The sequence below is a fragment of the Aristolochia californica genome, unplaced genomic scaffold (assembly GCF_029961685.1).
Source record: "Aristolochia californica isolate CCGP_79_NKW_82.1479 unplaced genomic scaffold, dmAriCali1.0.hap1 SCAF_81, whole genome shotgun sequence".
In the NCBI taxonomy this organism is placed as follows: Eukaryota; Viridiplantae; Streptophyta; class Magnoliopsida; order Piperales; family Aristolochiaceae; genus Aristolochia; species Aristolochia californica.
In genome coordinates, this window is record NW_027182281.1 from 79450 (window position 1) to 92617 (window position 13168).

Genomic DNA, 13168 nt, shown 5'->3' on the forward strand with positions numbered 1-13168 from the left:
TGGATGATGCTTCCCCTACTAGTTTCGTGTAATCGGCGAAAAGCCAATGATTCATTGCTCTTGCTGTCGGGGCTAGAAGCATACATACCTGATCTCCCCCCTTCTTCCATTGCTCTGTTGAGTCATCTACCCAGGATTTCGGCATTCATTATGTATAGGTAGGGGGATTCACTGCAAATACTAGCTTCCTGGTCTGCGTCTGCCATTTACCATTGCAGCAATCCTTTGAAATGCAGGGCTCTTATTAAAGAAAGATTATTTGAAAGATGAATCTCAAATTTAGCCTGTCATATGCGCTGTCCATGTCCAGTTTGACTATCATCCGTCTTCTTTTCTTTTCCCTCGTTTGGCTTCATAGATTGCTTCTTGGACACTACATATGTTCTCCGTGATGCTTCTGTCCTTTTTTACCCTTCTTCCTTGCTGTGAATGAAGTTCTTTCTCCCCAATCTGTTTGCTATGACCTTTGTCGCTGTGGAAGGTCTGAATCTCTCTAACTTCTCAGGTCTGGTTTCCTTTGGGATCAGGGAGATAAATGATGAGTTTACTGACCCATTTCCCCTAAATTCCACTAGATCTCGTTGAAAGTAGTCCCGGAATAGGTTAACTTGAAAGCCGTCCGGGCCTGGGGCTTTATTTGGCTTGCTCTCGAATATTACCTAATAGTTTCAGTACTCACTGGTTCATCTTTGAATGTGTCATTCCCAGTGGATCCTATCTATTTTCCAGCATCCTTTCTTGGCTTGCTCTTCTATCACCTCTTCTCCATCCAGTTTTTTGCTGAAGAAAGAAGGTTGTTGCCTCGCCTCTTTCTCCTTCTTGATCTCGTCTCGTTTGTGGGTTCCCTGGTCATTCTGAATTGAAGCTATGAAGTTGGAATTTCGACGATTGACAATGCTTAGCAACCGTATTGAGAAATCGTCTGAGAATCTCTTCTTTTCCAGTTTCTAATGGTTGCTCTAATATACCCAGCTTCCTTCTCACATAGTTAATCTGTTGCATCCTATTTTGTGATTTACCTTTTTCTTATTTCAAGTTTCGTTCTTATATCCACTTCAGTCTTCCTTTCTTTCCTCCCTGTCTTTCTGGAAGCTCAAGGTCCAGGATTTGAGCTTTGCTTTGAGAAGACAGGAGGGTGAAACTTTTCCTTCTCCACTTGCTGCTGGATGGTTCAGAACACCCTGGATTCTCAAACCATGTCTGATCACATCTGAATGGAATGGGTCCCAGCTTTGGCCGTTCTAGGCAGTTATGTTCTACTGGCCTGTGATCAGAGACAAAACTTGGGATGACAGCCATCTAATTCTGCCCAGGAGCCCAGCTTCAAAAGAAGGCCACGCCGCAAGCGCACAAGCCCCAAGCCTACAATAGCAATAGTAGCCATGCGGGCCCCTTTACACAATAGGGGCGTGTGCGCTTAGCCCCAAAGCATAGGGGGCAACTAGCGCACAAGCCTTAGGGCACTTGACGCCCGGCGGCTTGTGCGCTAGCTGTGCCCGCTTTAGTGTGCGCTGTGCGTATGGCAGCAAGTGCCCGGCGGCTTGTGCGCTAGCGTAAGGCTCCCTCCCACTTCCCTCCGAGTCAGATTTTTTCCGGAATTGTTGTCAAGTGAAAATGGATAACTTCATTGTTGGAACTAAACTATTTGAACACGACGTTTCCTGGGGAGTCGGCATCCATTATGTGGAAGTTGGGTCACATCGTGGATGTACATAATTTGAGATTGATCTCCTACTCCTTCACTTCGCTTACACTCAGCAAAGGTATAACCTTCTCTCCAGCTCAAGATCACAGCTTTCTTTTTCCTGAAAAAAGTGGATCCTTTCACTTTCATTACAACCGACTTCATCCCCATCTTTCTGGCGGATCGCCCTACATGTTCTGCAGTTGCTCCAGCTGCATACCGAGAAAGACGAGACCCCCCTTTTCTTTCCTCCAAACAACCTGCGGAGGCCCCAGTTTTTTTATTCCCCCTAGCATCCGTCACGGTAACAAAGGTCTTATTGTGGATCGGTGGTAAATGGACAAAATCTTTGTTTTTCCGCTCCAATTGCTCATCTTCCTCCGAGATGCTCTGTACGAAGTTCATGGATTTGAAACTCCTGTCCGCAATAACTTGTTGCTCTACGCGCTCGGCCGTCGTTTTTTCCTGGGGCATCGTATTAGAAGTGAATTTAGCTAATAAGTCTTCCATGGATCCATAAGACACAAGAAACTCTACTCTTAATCCCAGAGCCGCAATTATTGAGACAGCTTTAAGATCTTGTTCGTAGTTTCAGATAAGAATTGTGCTCAGTGGTTACTGAGAAATGCGTGGGAGAAGGTGCACTATTAGTTGTAGTTGAACCATGTCTCTCGGATCTCTCGGAAGAGCCTTTGGGTTACTGGGCTACGGTTTCCTTGAGGCATGGTTTGAGCCCCGCTTCAAAAAGTGCCCCTCTTGCGTACAGGGGCTTTCTACCTGATAGCAAGAGTGCCTACGGCACCTATTGCTACTTTGGGCGTGTGCTAGCGCACAAGCCGCCGGGCACTGCAGCCCCTATTGCTATAAGGGGCGTGTGCGAAGTGTGCGAAGAACTCGGTCTTAGTCTGACTTCGGGAAGAGCAATTCCCTTTCTTTTAGCTGTAATCAGAATTGACTTATCTAGCCCATCCACACCTATTATTTATGATGATAGAGAACCCGGGACATTCAAACACTGGAAGAACCTCTTGGATTGGATCTCAGCAAAGGGAGAGGAACCACTACGTACAGAGTTTGTAACAGCAAAAGGGACAAGCCCACCGGGTTGAGAACAACCATAGTACCTAGATAACCTAAACCTTTGTACATGAATGAATGCACAAAAACGACTCCCTATAGTTATCTATCTTTCTATCCAGATATATACGAGATCTCCTACCTATCAGTCACCGACTTGATACATACGGGAACAACCCACCAAGACATCAAGGATTTGAAGATATTATATTCGAGCATGGCACCGGTAGCTAATGAATGCGAGGACCCATAGCTCCATTTCAAAGTCCTATCATCTATGCTGCATTTCCAACACACTGGACCTTAGCTGTTCTCCGCTGGGGAAATAGCTACTTCTAGCCTGAAGAGTAATGCATGAAATCATGGAGTGGGCTTCTTCGTTACCTCGGGTTGGGATCTTCCCCCGAAACGATAGAAGAGATGGCTCCCGATCATACACTCATGACTTGCATAAAAAATCATCCGGCTGGCCGGCCCTGTTTCGCTACAAGTTTCGATCTTGGCAAAGAAGTTTCATTTACCACCAGCACCAACTCAGATTGAAGACGGCTCTTCCTTGCTAGTCGAAAAGGCAGTTTTTTTCAATCTCGCGAGGACAGCCCCAAGATTACTCAGCTGAGGGCTGCAATCTTTTTTCGATAAAAAAGCAGCTCTGACCTCTCTTCTGGCTTAATACATAGATGTTTTTGCATGGTCTTATCGGTCCCGATTCCTCCTTGGTAGAGTAGCACCGCTTGGTTGTACGGTCCGATGCCAAGCCGGTTAAGCAGGAATTGAGGAAAATGCATCATAAAGTTATGAGCTCCTTCGGTTAAAAAAGGCAGGAATTCGTGCGCTCTTGGAGGTATCAAAACATTCGTCCCATTGATTATGAAGATCGGATCTCCTTGTCCCAGTTTCCTTGGCCACTGGGGGCATCAGAATCCGCAGTGATTTCGGAGATATAAAATAATTGTCCAAAGTAGTTCCTTTGCCCAACATTGATATGATTGTTAATCCCACTGCTGGTAGCTTCTGTCTCTTATTGATTGATTTTCCAGTGTTAATCAGGCCTAGCTTGACGCGCCCCTACTAGTAAAGGGAAAACTCCAGTGCGCGCTAGCTGCACGCGAAAGCCAGCGAGCGAGAAAAGCGAAGCGAGCCAGCTTGACTCCATAGGGGGGCTTTCAAGCGCACACGCCCCTTATAGCAATAGGAGCCAAGGGGCGTGTGCGCATGGCAGCAAGTGGGCCCAAAGTTGCAAGAGGGGCACTTTTTGAAGCCCGCTCGATTTCGAGATGTAAAAGAGAAGAAAGAGCTCGCGAGAAAGCTGCAGTGCCCTATGGCTAAGGGGCTTGTGCGCTAGAAGTGACAATTGGTAAAAAGTCTCGATTCCGAGGAAGAAGGATCTGTTCCCATGTAGTCGGGGCCGGCCACACCGGGGAATCTCACTAATTGGAAGGAAGAGGAGGGCTTCGATCCATTGTTATTCGGTTCCTCGGTGTAGAGAGATCTCTGCCATAAAACAGAGAGCTCGTAGGCCTTATTCTGCAGATCAAAGAGCTTCGTAATTCCCCATTCATCCGAAGTAGTATAGTAACGAACAGAGGCATGATGGGCCAACTACTACGACTACATGCGCATCTAGTGCTGTGGCTTGGAAGCAAGCTACCTTGACCATCTTCCGAAGTTCTAAATAATCTACTGATCAAACGCTGTAGGAGCGGACTGCTCTACATTCAGCCACGCCACAGTTACCCCCGAAGCGCAACGGACGGGACGAAATCAGGCAGCCAATTGCTGGCTCTGAATAACCAGCCCAGCAAGAAGCTCAATTCTTCCATAACATAACGGGGCGGGGTTGCGCGCGAGCCGAGTGACGTAGGTGCACAAGAGTACTTCGCGCCACAACCATCTCTTTTTTATAGGTTCTACGGACCGATGCCTGCTGCTTCATCTGGGAGAAAAGAATCATAGATATGCCGGGGAAGAACAGCCATAAAAAGATTCCTCGTGTATCATCTGTAGCAGAACTATGAACGGGAGCTAGCAATCCGGACCGTATTGAAGAGGTTCCTGAGACACAGCATGGAAGAGTCACAATATTAAGAAGCGAGGTCCAAGAATTCAGAAGGGGTAGAATTACTGAATGAATACGAGCTGTGGCTAATACCCGAGGCATAAAAGAAGCATTTTCTACGGGATCCCGAAACCACCAGCCACCCCGACCTAATTCATGATGAGCCCACCAACTTCCTGGCAAGATGCCTACGGTTAAAAACAACCGACATGTCAAGATCCAAATTCGAATGGGTTCCTGGTCCTGGTCAGAGACCACAGTGTTCGCGCCGGCGGTCCAACAAAGAGGCGAAGTAGTGGTATCTTTCTTTCCATTACGAACGACACGCTTCGCCTGCTCCCTCCCCGTGTCCATTAGCGCTCCTGTCCAGAGCGAAGAGAAGGCGAAAAAGCGCCGCCGAAGCTGCATGAGCAGGCTTCTATTGCTACGCAACAATAGAGCAGGATAGCATTTTGCGCCCACATGTTTGAATTTGAGGGTAAAGAGCTCTCTTGTTATACGGGATCCGACGCATCCAGCAGAGCGAAGCAGCGTTCCATTCTTTTCGGCGGCATCCTTCCGCATTGGCGGCGAGTGGAGTGCAACAATCCCATTCATCATTTTTGATCTACATAAGCCAAAGCCCATAGCACTGGCGACGTCTCCGGCATAAATGCAAGGAGGATGTATAGCTGATAATTGATCTTGTGGAACAGGATTTGATTCTGCAAGCGGTTCGGTACGAACGAAGAAATTTCGAACAAAAGGATCGGAACTCGCTGATAGGAAAGGAGAGAAAAACAAAGCAATGCCAACAGCGGAGTCAATCCGCTGTTCATCAATAGACGAAGCTCTCTCTTTTTCATCTCGTGCCAGATGCAACAAAAGATGAGTCCTTTTTCCTTCTCGCGAACCACGGGAGCGCCTAGCGCCCAGAGGAGCAAAGCTCATTTTCCTTCCAGGGTAAAGCGGCGCATAAAAAAGGGCTGGCCCGTCAAAAGTCCGGTTCCTTCGCGAACGAAGTTCAGAATCAACAAGGGTTCGTAGAACTTTGGGAGTGTACAACTCACTTTTTTGTTCGTAACGAGGGAGAGATAGAATGGAGTTCTTCACGAAGTTCGAGACAAAGGAACAAAAAAGAGTTTCTCTATGGCCTCCTCGTTTTGAAACATTATGGCTTTGGGGTCGACCCCGGTAACAAAGAAGGAATCCATAAAAACTTGGGATCCAACACCATGATAAAATACTACCCTCATGATTAGACCATGTCCCTGAGATTTGATAAAAGAAAGGTGCATTAGCGGTTAATACGTTGTAATTGGATAAGTTATTAGGAAGATGACGGAACGAAAGACCAAGGAAAGGAAGAAGAATGCACCAAAATGCAGGTGCTGCACCAAACGCTGGTGGTTGTTTCTTGTTGTAAGTGAATGCAACGAAAAGACCCGGAAATAACGAATAATGAGACAATGAATTTATTGACATTTCGTGCTCATTTCTAAATTGCTTATTCCCATCATCCGGTAACCACAGGATGATCCACAAGAAAGGTGGCAGGATTCGAACCTATGGCCGGCCCGCCCCTGCCCTGCTGGGTTGGGTTGCCGGGTTAGCACCCCTCGTCGCCTCTGTACCCGAAACAGATGCGCTGCGCTACCCAGCGCGTAACCTTGTCTCCCCTACCCCTCTTCTTGTTGTGCCATTACCAATCGCGGGTAACCCCCGGGCCGGCCGCCCCTGACCTAATAAGAACGATGATCCTTATGACCAAACAAGGACCAGCCAACGGACCACGATCCAGGGAGGCTCGAAAGCCTAAGCGCTCAAGCCGACGGCGCTCACGCCTGCGAGCGAAGCGCGGGTGCCACTATTGCTATAAGGAGCCAAGGGGCGTGTGCGCATGGCAGCAAGTGGGCAAAAAATTGCAAGAGGGGGGCACGACGGCTCACTCAAGCCAACGGCCTCTGCAGCTGCAGTGCCCGCGGGCACTCTAAGCCCGCAAGGGCAGCAAAGCAAGTGCCCGCGGGCTTGTGCGCTAGAAGCCGGCGAGCTTCGTCTCGCTTTGATTTGAGCGCTCACTTCAGCTGGGGCTTGCTGGGCTCTCTCTGATCGAAATGTGGGCTCACTGAAACTCGCATTTCGATAGTGTGAAAAGAAAACTTGGAAATGAAACCAACATTATTTCTTCCTCTAGAAGTTGGGGTTCTTTGTTCTGTTATCAACTCGTATACTTATACTTACCTTATTATTCCGGTTCTCAACTCAAATAGAAGACCTTATTCTAGCTCTTGACACCTTCGGAGCCTTTTTCTAAACTCCCCAATCCAATCCTCATAACGCTTCTCTCTTTTCGTCACCCCTATAGCTCATGTTCATGGCTCACCCGGTCTATCAAGTTCAGAACAGAAGACATATTGCTTTCTTGAATGCTTGTTTGTAAACAGCCAATTCGTCGCTCAGAGAGGAAAGAACGGGAGGCGTCGTCGGAATGTGGAACGGTGGACGCAGAAAGAACTCCAGAAGTTCCCAGTCAACTATTATCCCTGGAATGCGCTTCGGGGTTGCTTGCATTGGTTCTTGAACCGCTCTCAGCTTTGAATAGCGTAGCTTCGTACCCGAACAATAATCGGATCCGGGCCTAAGACCTTGTGTTCGGCCTGAAACAACTGTATGTAGTAGAGAGAGGCGGCGCCGAAAGGCTATCAACGTATACGTATATAGATATAGTGAGTGTGCGTGCAGGGTGTACCACTTACGAGAAAGAACCCCAAGTCAGTCAAGTAGTTAACCAAACACAAGTAAGTAGTTCGTCAGTCCTTGCCAACTTACTAATAGGGCGCCTCCCGTTCTTTCTTCTTCATTTCATCATCTTTGTTGTGTTGTTCCGTTCATAGGTCCCAAGTCTGTCTCCTCCCTCTTCTTAAGTTAAGAAAAAGAAGAATGCTTCTTGATTGAACGAACATTGTCAGAACCACCACAGGCCACCCACGTCTATTTTATATTTTGAACAAAAAGGCAAAGGCCTCCATAATCCTATATATTTAGATTTTGCCTTTTGATTGGAGTCCATAATAACTGGCAGGTTTCATTAATGAAAAGAAAAGCAGAGGCCCGCATCTGCTAGCATTGTGGTTTGGAATATATTCTTTATCAATGGCCCACCCTTTCTTTGAACCTTGTCAATGATCGAACTTACAGATATGAACTGAGTGCCATTTGATGAGTCACTGAGAACAAGGGAGAGGGAAATGGAAAGGATGAAGTAATGAAAGAGGAAGTCATTGCTAGTAGTAACGACTTGTCACGATCCATTGGTTCATATAGAATCCATGTCCTAGGTGTATCAAAAAACATGATTTTCGCTAAGCGTATATAATAAAATAGAGTGAAAGGGGCCACCCCAAGACCTTGGGGGTACTAACTAACAGCTGAGTCCTCTCCGAACCGCAGGAGATAGTTGCCCATCATACGGCTCACCAACTTCACTTGCCTCTCAGGGGGGCTCGCTCCGGGCAGGTTCGGATCACTTACAATACACGGCTCTACGAAGGAAGCTGAAAAACCGCTCAAAGCTAGCGCTCAAGCCCACTTGCTGCCATGCGCACATGCCCCTCTCGCGCGTCAAGCTCTTAAGCGTCAGGGCTACGCACCTGACGCAATTGGTGCTTATCGCACTCTTGCTATCAGGTAGAAAGCCCCTGTAGCAATAGGGCCGTAGGCCCCTATTGCTTGTGCGCTAGTATGGCGTGTGCGCTCGCTCTTCGCACACGCCCAAAGTAGCAAGAGGGGCACTTTTTGAAGCCCCAAGGCCATAAAGCGCACACGCCCTAAGGCTGCAGTGCCCTAAGGCGTGTGCGCTTACACGCCCGCTTCTAGCGCACAAGCCCCAAGTAGTAATAGGCGCCGTAGGCTCTCTTACTACAAGGGGCTACGCACAAAGTAGTAATAGGGGGCTATTCAGCACCTTGTAGTAAGAGGGGCACTTTTTGACGCTTTCTGGCTTGCTTCGCTGCTTCGCTCGCAGGCTTTCACTTGGAGTGCCCTAAGGCTTGTGCGCTTTCTGGCTCGCTTCGCTGCTTCGCTCGCAGGCTTTCGCGCTTTGAGCGAGCGCATCCGCGCTCCGCTCACTGGGTTAGGAGCGTTTTCAAGATGAATCTTTTCCTCTTTTTCGATAAGAAAAAGGTCTTTTCGACTGGGAAATTGGAGTCTGTTTTGTCCACTTTCTCCATCCCCCTCTATCAAAATGAGAAAAAAGGAAGGTGAGCTTGCTTCTTATTCTCGTGTTCGATCTCTTCCATCTCTGCCCCGCTTCCATGTGGGCAGAGACCCCTGTAGAGAATGAAGAGGGGCCAAGGATCTTCCTCTCAACAGTGCTTCTCGAGGCTAAACTCTCCCCCCTGAATAAGTAAGGCCCCATTAGCCTGGGCTGGGGATAAGGAGTAAGGATTGAAGCCCCCCGCCGCTCTGCCAGACACTGGACAGGGGTTAGCTCTGTAAATGTGTAGAGCCAAGTGTAGTGTGGTGTATACGTAGGCACTTCTAGGCCCCTTCCCGGCTACTGGATCACTCCAGTGCTTCGGGTACTACGGACCCTCTGCCATCCATTGCAGCAGAGCCGTTTCATGAGCGGGGGGGCTAAGCGCAGTTCTTTGAATCAAACGTTGAATGAAATCGATTCTTTTTTAGATATTATAATCTCAATCGGATAGGAGGATCTATCTTTCTATTCATATATCTTACTACATCTAAATATAAATAATGTAGCAAGAAGCCCCAAATCCTTGATTTGGCCAGGAAACACTGCACTGCTTTGGGCCCAGGAAGCGAAGGGAATGAGCTCGGCTGCTTCTCCTCCACACACTTTTTTTTTTTCTCCGTGCCCGTTCCGCATGCGCTTCGCGCGCCATTGGCGCTTTGCTCTCCTCTTATTCTTCAGGTTCGGATGGACTTCGCCGTTCTTTCCCAACAAAAAAAGAATAGGCTGTATCACATCGAGATGTCGATTCGTTTTCCGCCCCAATGAGATGGGGAATTAGTCACCTCTTTCCCTTCATCTTTCTGAATCGAGGCCCGGCCCGGCTCGCGTCGTTCCAACAACCGGCGGGGAGCACCTCAGTATACGATCGCGCGCAGTAACTGGGAGTCCTATTACACCTAAGGCCAACTGAAATTCACCAAACCCAGGTTCATCTCGTGTAGTGATTGTGGACTCTACCAAGGATATTGAGTAGACGGTTGATGTCTCTTTATCGACCCTTTCTTTCGTAGCATGCATTCCCATCCGTGTCGCAACTGATTCGGTAAGCTACGTGTCCGGTGCACGGAGAACAGCCTTCGGTCCCCCAAACTGACTTACTCATGGCAACCTTCCGGCCGCCCAACGACCTATAACGCTAGTCACTACTCCCACTGGGGCTAGGAAGTAAGCCCCACAACCCAAAGCGGCGAAGAACAAATAGAATTTGCTACGAAAGCCGGCTAACGGGGGTATTCCTGCGTATGAGAACATAGTAATGGAGAAGGTAATAGCCGAAATAGGATTCGTTTTGGCTAGAGCGCCAAAATCCGCTATATATTTGACACGGGTTTGCCGTAATGCTGGAACTATGGCGAATGCATCTATCGTCATTGATGCATAAATAAAGATACCAATTAGTAGTGATTGAATTCCTTCTATGGTTCCACATGAGAAACCAGTACGAATATAACCTACATGTCCAATCGAACTATGAGCTAGAGGTCTTTTGACTTTCGTTTGGGCCATGGCGGCCAGTGCTCCTAAGATCATAGAAGCAATGCTGCAGAAAAAGAAGATTTGTTGCAATGTAGCTCCATAGGAACCATAAATAGAAACACGTGACATATTTGCAGAAATAGAGATTTTAGGCGCAATAGAAAGGAATGCTGTAACCGGGGTGGGTGAACCCTCATAGATATCAGGTGCCCACATATATAGAGTCAAAAGAGATATGGAGTCCGAAGGGGAGGGGGGTTTTCTTCGGGGCTCGAGAGATGGAATAGATAGGGCCCCACAAGTTGTTAATTCGCCGCTGGGGAATTCACACGAAAGGGAACGAGGAATTCTCAACGAAAAAAGTGCTCTCTGAACCGAACGTGAAAGTGGTTTTCCATCAGACGGCTGTTCCCGTAACTCCACTCTCGACTTGGATTATATATCCAAAAAGGTCCGCTCTTGGCCATTCCACACGCTGCCTAGCAGAGGCGTGGTTATCTGAAGTGGATTCTCTCTTTTGTAGTAGATGCCGAACCTGCTGCCCTATTGCTATAAGGGGGCGGGCGCAGCAGCTACATGGACCCCTTCCTTTCTTTTGTTGCCAGCGCTTTCCCGGGCCGAGCCGGAATTCTTTATTAGAAAGGGCGGGCAAAGCCCGAAGGCTGCTATCCCAATAGGCCTGCGGGCGGAACGAGGAGAGGGCCCGGCAATCATACCACCGCGGTCGAAAAAGCGTGTTCTCTTCGCCCTTCAGATAACACGCACCGTAGGCCTTCTTCGTTTTCGATGAAAAAGAAAGAAAATCTCGATCTCCGAAAGCGTTTTCCTTCCCCAGTGAGCGGAGCGCGGATGCGCTCGCTCAAAGCCAGCGGGCCCCCAAGGTCAAGCTAGCGCACAAGCCCTAAGGCTGCAAGTGCCTTAGGGCAGCAGAGGCCCTCTTGCTACTTTGGGCGTGTGCTGCAAGTGCCTTAGGGCTTGTGCGCTAGTGTCAGGCGCGCGCAGGAGTTTTTCAGCTTCAAACAGTCGCAAACCAATTAATTAGGGCGGAGCGCACCTTTGGTACTTCAGTAGGGCGAGCAGTTTGATAGTGACTTCTTTCGGGCTGCAAGTGCCCCCCTCTCACGTCAGGCGCACACGCCCAAAGTTGCAATAGAGCGAGAAGCCTGCCTATAAAGCGCCTTTACACAATAGGGCCCAATAGGGCAAGCGAGAAGCGCGCGACAAGGTAAAGGTGCGTAGCCCAAAGTCGCAAGAGGGCTGTAGGCCCCTCTTGCTACTTTGGGCGTGTGCGGTGCCCCCTATGGCCTTTGGGCTTGTGCGCTAGCTAGCTAGGCTACTTCAATCTAGGAAAGAGCCGGAAACTCTAGAGGGTCGCCTTTGGAAGCGTTCGCCGGTAACCAAAGCGTCACGACATAATCAAAAGGAAAGAGTGAGGCTCCCCTCATCCATCAACCCGGAAACGAAACGAAGTTCGTTCCCTTTCGTCAAGTAGGTAAGGTAGGCATACGAACCACTGACGCTTTGCCTTAGACTCTATTGGAATGGAACAAAGCAAAGAAGGAGGCTGAATGGAGAAAGGAAAGGGACAAGGGCGGTCTTGCTTGGCGCGAAAGCTGCTGGTTCGGGGGTAGGGTACGGTACTAAAGGTCCTCGGACTTCCAGGCGGTTTTTCTTTTGGGCAGCTGTTCACCGTTGGATCTCGCCAATACAGCCCCCTATAGTTTTCGTTACCGAGATATCTTTTTTTTCTCATTGTTCCCAGGGATTTTTTGGGTAATCAGCTCCCATGCTGCAAACAGTCAAATCAGAACTGAACCTTGTCGCTCTTCTTTCTTTCCTCGTGGGCAGGAAGCACACCAGCTGCGTGCGTTGCGTGATTCCACTGTGTTTTTTGCACTTGACTGGGTGGACAGTTGACCGGAAGATCACTTCGATTCGCCCGGCCAGCAGGCGGGCTAAGTGCTTATCTTGTGTGACAACACTACAGAGCGAGTGGCTCTTCTAGGCGGGCAGCTGTGTGACAACACTCCAGAGAAAGCGGCGCTTTCGTGTAACATGCTATGGTTTCAACGCCCTTACGAGGTAGTGATGAGTTTCACGCGCTCTAAGCCCGGCCCGCGCGCGGTTAGGAAGATTGGCCGCAATCAGAGCGGTACCACCCACCCTACCCTACCACCTATAGGCGGCTGTCCGTCCTACAGCCGCCCGAAGAGGAACTGCAGTGATCTTGAATAGGGATCCTACAGCGATAGAAAGAATCCCCATAAAAAGACCACTAGATCGAGCACCAGTGATTTCGTATCCGGTCAAAATCTTGGCTAATTGATCGAAGTGGGTAGCTCCAGTAGACCCATAGATCATGGAACAAAGAGGGTGGGTAGGCCCAACCACCACACTACACGTATAGACGCGAACCCCCCTCGTTACCGTACGTGCGACTCTCACCGCATACGGCTCGCACAAAGACTCCTAAATCCATCCCGAGCCTTTTCTTCCACCTCTCCTCTCCAATCCTCGATCACACTTGCCTTCCCCAGGCGCTATGAAATGGGGGGCGCTTCCTTCGCCTATCGTATGTCTCGGTTTGGCTTCGTCCCGAACCTGCGGAGGCATTCTGGCGGACGCGTGCGTGTAG

The 13168-nt window shown here is 49.0% G+C and overlaps 1 protein-coding gene and 1 pseudogene across 1 annotated transcript; one reads left to right on the forward strand and one right to left on the reverse strand.

The window, feature by feature from the left end:
* Nucleotides 1-1480: 1480 nt before the first annotated feature.
* On the reverse strand, nt 1481-2646 carry LOC137939709 (small ribosomal subunit protein uS11m-like). Its single transcript, XM_068784865.1, has one exon. It carries the CDS (start codon nt 2192-2194, stop codon nt 1637-1639), a length of 558 nt encoding a protein of 185 aa, XP_068640966.1. The 5' UTR covers nt 2195-2646; the 3' UTR covers nt 1481-1636.
* A 2826-nt stretch (nt 2647-5472) lies between these two features.
* On the forward strand, nt 5473-5762 carry LOC137939710 (uncharacterized; annotated as a pseudogene).
* The last annotated feature ends 7406 nt before the right edge of the window (nt 5763-13168 follow it).